The 5000-nt window shown below is 44.3% G+C and overlaps 1 protein-coding gene across 1 annotated transcript in view; it reads right to left on the reverse strand.

The window, feature by feature from the left end:
• Positions 1-1920: 1920 nt before the first annotated feature.
• LOC138046850 (collagen alpha-1(I) chain-like) overlaps positions 1921-5000 on the reverse strand; it is an 11006-nt gene continuing 7926 nt past the window's right edge. The window contains exons 7-10 of the mRNA XM_068893429.1: positions 3418-3739; positions 3091-3381; positions 2458-2745; positions 1921-2093 (exon numbers count right to left, since the gene is read on the reverse strand). Coding sequence (XP_068749530.1) covers positions 1921-2093; positions 2458-2745; positions 3091-3381; positions 3418-3739 — 1074 coding nt within the window. The remainder of the gene's footprint in view (positions 2094-2457; positions 2746-3090; positions 3382-3417; positions 3740-5000) is intronic.

Consider the following 5000-nt stretch of genomic DNA (forward strand, 5'->3'; position numbering starts at 1 on the left):
CAGTAGTTTTTTAGCGGTTTCCTTTCCGAATAGTTGATTGAATTCAACATGCACATTAATATTCCCACGCCGTTACTATAGTTATTGCGTTCAAGCCGAACGCATTCTGATCGTGTAAATACGGAAAGTGTAAATTGTAGGTTGTAGAGGTAGGGAAAATCGTAGGTTTTGGCCTGAAATAGGGCAAGGGTATCGGAAGCCGGCCGCACACCCCCACCCAATGTTTCTGGGAGTACATCCTCCCACCTTCCCCCCCCCCCCCCCCCCGGGGGAACTGAAACAACCCAAACTTTTCACAAATGCTAACCTCAGGCCTAAACATTATCTAAAACATAGCGTTTAGGCCTAAATGCTGTGGCGAAACAGTGACCTGCAACCCTAACTTGCAACCTACAGTTTATGCCCTCCAGCGTTCGGATAGCTTCTTGTTTTGGCTCTAATGTGATAGTAAGGGAAGTCAAGGAATTCCTGGATAGGTGACCGTCCGGCAATACCCCGTGCTGCACACTCTGGAAAGTGACGCTGTTTGGCTGTCCAGCAAGAAAGCCTACCGATATCCCACAAAACTGATATGCATTATGACATACGTATTCCATAATCGGTTTTAATAAAACTATTAGCAACAAGATAGCAGTCAAATATTTATAGAGTGATACCTTCATTACTGAATAAATACCGGTACTAGAAAACTGGGTACAAAACGATTCTCCCCAAAATATATAACTGGTTTCAAATGCATCATCGATGACAAAACAGGAATCGGACGCACCTCAGTGATCCTTGATTACTGCCAGTATTTATTTTAAGTAGCAATAAAAATAAGCGGAACCATTTGCCATATAATTTTCAGCAGGTTTTGGTGATTCCGAAAGCGTCAGTCACAGAAAAGTGCAGTCTTGGGATATTTTAACTCAGGATTAACCTAGGATCAGGCTCCATTTTCGTTATGCGAGGAGACGACGAAATTAATTGTAGCGAGCGCAGACATAAGAGAGATTCTCAACTGGGCCGGATAGCCGGTTAACGCAAGATTGTTAAACACTCTTGAGTACGATGGTTTTGGCCGCGAGTTGCCGCGACTAGAATGGGGACTAGTAGTTTCGCGGCGAAACCATCGATTTGGTAGGGTGCTTACCAGCAACGTTCATTCTAAAAGACGCTTGGAGTAGAATTGAGCTGGTTTTATAATATATGCTAAAGGCAAAACGTTTTGTCCCTTTGTTTTAATTTCAGACGCAGGGGGTTCTCTCTCTATTTCATCACTTCAGCCGTGTGCATGTGGACTAACAAAACCCACTGGCCCGCCAATACCAGGTGTGTAATAAGACCCTGGGAAAACAAAAAGAAACAAAACGTGTGTAATGACCCCCAATCAGGCAAGATAACGCATTGTTCTAAAATTCATGAAAATTATTTTTAACTTTTTCAACATACATTCAGCAATTTGAAATATACATTCATTCACAAGGAGGGTAGTGAGAGGCTGTGGAATCCTACATTCTGTGCGAGAATATACCCACAACGAGAGTATAGTAACACGCATCATACACGTCATGGCAGTACCCTTTTATATTTGCCTATCTTATGGTGTAAAATGGTATTTATAATAGAAGGGCTCATTACCTGCTGCGTCTGCAAAGATAAATCTTTACGTTTGGGGCTCAGTACTGTAGAACCGTGTTAACTGGGTGACGTTTACATGCATCCTCGTCCCCAGGACCTTTCCCTTCGCCCCACACCAACGCTTAGTAAAAGGTCCTGGAAACGAGGGTAGTTCAAGTGTAATTTAAATATTTCTTTTTGTTTTTGTTACCTTTTTGTTAAGATCAATTTAAGGCAAAGTGAAAACACAACTTAACAGAGCTCTTTGATTCTGAGATCTTTATACACATGGAAAGTAAAAAAATATATTAATTAAAATTATTCACAATTTCTTGTAGGAAAAACAACTACCAATAAACCAGGATCCCCTGGAGGTCCTGGGGGAGCTGGAGGACTAGGGGGTCCCGGAGGACCAGGAGGACCTGGTGGACCAGGAGGCCCAGGAGGTCCGGGTGGCCCAGCAGGTCCTGGTGGACCAACAACGCCAAAACCTGGTGAAACAACTAAACCAACAATACCTACTAAATATCCTCCAGGTATGACTTCATTGACTGGAAAGCTTACACTTCGGTTTGATCAATGAAATTTGCTTTATGGTAGTCGACAATCGAAGAACGTGTTATTGCAGAACGTGTGAAGAAACAACTACCTGTCTTCACAGACATTTTTAAGTTTTATACATAACTTAGCATTTGAAGAACAAATTGGTCCTTTTGTGGAGAAAAAAAATCAGAATTCAGTAGAATGATCATTACCATGGAGGAAGAATTTTTAAAAGTTTCAAAGAAGAAACAAATACATAAGCTCCGTATTTTAATTAAAGCCCAATTCTACAATGGAAAAACAAAAATCTACCTTCTTCTCTCCCTTGAGGACAACCTGGCGGCCCAGGTGGTGCAGGAGGACCAGGTGGACCAGGAGGTCCCAGTGGACCTGGAGGCCCAGGGGGTCCAGGTGGACCAGGAGGTCCTGGTGGGCCTGGAGGACCACAACCAGGAGAGACTACAAAACCTACAAAAGCCCCCGGGATGCCTGGTGGTCCGGGAGGACCCGGAGGTCCTGGAGGTCCTGGTGGCCCCAGGGGCCCTGGGGGACCAGGGGGCCCTGGTGGACCAACAACCAAGCCATCAGGTAATGATTTATCTGTGACATTGAGGCCCATTTAAATAACTCAATGAGTGTTGTTTTGGCAGTTTGTGTAATTATTGTTATAATAACAATAATAATAATAATAATAATAATAATTATTATTATTATCATTATTATAGTCATTGAAATCACTAAGCTTGACCTAATGCATGTGTTTTTTCATTGGTCTCCTGATGTTTATTGCTTGCATTATGTTACTGTTAATTTACATCGTGTCGTTTTATTGACATTCGCTAACAATTTCACCATATATCTATATTGGCAAAGGAAGTTCTAAGGTATGTATTATTGTCCTTGAAATAGGTGTATCCACAAGGCCCACAAAACCAACTGAGAAACCTCCAGGACAACCAGGACAACCTCCAGGACAACCAGGAGGACCTGGAGGTCCTGGCGGTATAGGTGGGCCAGGAGACCTTGGGGGCCCGGGAGGACCTGGAGGACCAGGTGGACCAACTACTCCTCCTTCGGGTGAAACTACAAAACCCACTACACCCAATAATAAACCAGGAACTCCAGGAGGTCCTGGTGGGCCAGGTGGTGCTGGTGGACCAGGAGGACCAGGTGGTCCAGGAGGACCAGGGGGGCCAGGAGGACCAGGGGGGCCTGGAGGACCAACAATACCAACCTCTGGTAAAAGGCCAAAGCCGACCAAATCAACAAGACCCCCAGGATCACCAGGTGGACCTGGAGAGCCAAATGGTCCAGGTGGCCCTGGTGGACCAGGAGGACCAGGGGGACCAAGTGGACCAGGAGGACCAGGTGGACCTGGGGGACCTGGAGGCCCTGGTGGTCCCGGAGGACCTGGTGGTCCAAGAGGACCAAAGACAATGTCACCCAGAGCTCCAAACAGAAAAACTGCTCCAACTAGGTACCCACCTGGACGGCCATATGGCCCAGGAGGACCGGCAGGTCCAGCTGGACCTGGGGGACCTAGAGGCCCAGGGGGACCAGGTGGTCCTGGTGGACCAGGAGGCCCTGCAGGTAACTAGTGGAAGTTTAATTTAAGAGAATGTTACAGGAGCCAGTTTTTAATACAAAATTGTTGTGTTGTAAATCAAAGTTGCATGAAGCATCATAAAGGGAGAGGGCACAGAGCTACCAGCCTTTAACCCTATCAACCACAGATTTGATTAAGGTCTGTTTGAAACTTATTTTAAGCCTAAAAACAACTTGAAAAACGTTTTTGCATTTTTTTAAAGATCTTTCTTATACTGGCCTAAGGTAAAAAAATTGCGAGGAGAAAAAACACTGTTGGTGGCCCTTCAATTTTAGAAACAACCCGTTCATGTCCAAAAAAAAAATATTTAGCCATGAAGTTGTTGAAGTTGATAACTGTTTTGAGGGCTCTTGGCTCAATGTTTAGTGTTACAGCCTTACGCAGTTGTACCAGAATCAACCAAGGAGGAACTATTGTCTGCAATATTTGCAAAGCAGAAACCCGGGGTCAAGCATTGCGGTCAATGTAGCTTTAAATTTGTGGTGAAAAACTGCAGGAAATCAGTTGCCGATAGCTGTCTCAAGACTAACTGAGATTAAAGAACAGGCATTAAAAATTTGAGGTCACCTTAACCCATTGGCTCCTAGGAGTGGGATGTAGATTTTACTCGTCAATGCCGAATGGGGGTGGTCCAGGGCGGTTCAGGTGTCAATGGGTCAGGTGTCAAGGGAATAAAAGCACATTGCACGATCGCAAAGGAACGTCTGTTGCATGCAACACTAAACTTGTTATTACTAAAATTACCACTTGAAGAAATTCTTTTATTGTGTAAGTGAAGTTGTTGCTGCCGCAGTGAGTGAGCCTGAAGCGAACGAATGAAGCAGCTCTCTAATCGGGAGAAGAACACATTTCTTTGAAACGCAAGAGATTGTGGTCAAATGTGCAAGGAATTGTGTTTATGCGTGAATGGAGGGATTAAGTTGCGCAGTATGATTATGCTCTGTCGTTCATTTCGCTGCTCGTATCCTCCAGTTATAGATAATTTACACTGCCACACACAGAAAAAATTGAAATCGTTCAAAGAAAATGCCAAGAACTTGGAATGTTGTAGGAAACAAATCTTTTAACCGCCTCTCCAATTCTCATGTCTGTGCGGTACATCGTTTCTGATTTATTTGTCGAAGCGTTTCACGCAATAGAGTTTTGTATGGAGGAGCCATGTGGTCCACCAATATAGGGGCCGGTAATCTACGATAACATCTGGAGTTCACTTTGCGATGAAAGCGCTTACTTTTCGCTCATGAGGTAA

This window comes from Montipora capricornis, chromosome 4 (assembly GCF_036669925.1).
Source record: "Montipora capricornis isolate CH-2021 chromosome 4, ASM3666992v2, whole genome shotgun sequence".
Classification (NCBI taxonomy): domain Eukaryota; kingdom Metazoa; phylum Cnidaria; class Anthozoa; order Scleractinia; family Acroporidae; genus Montipora; species Montipora capricornis.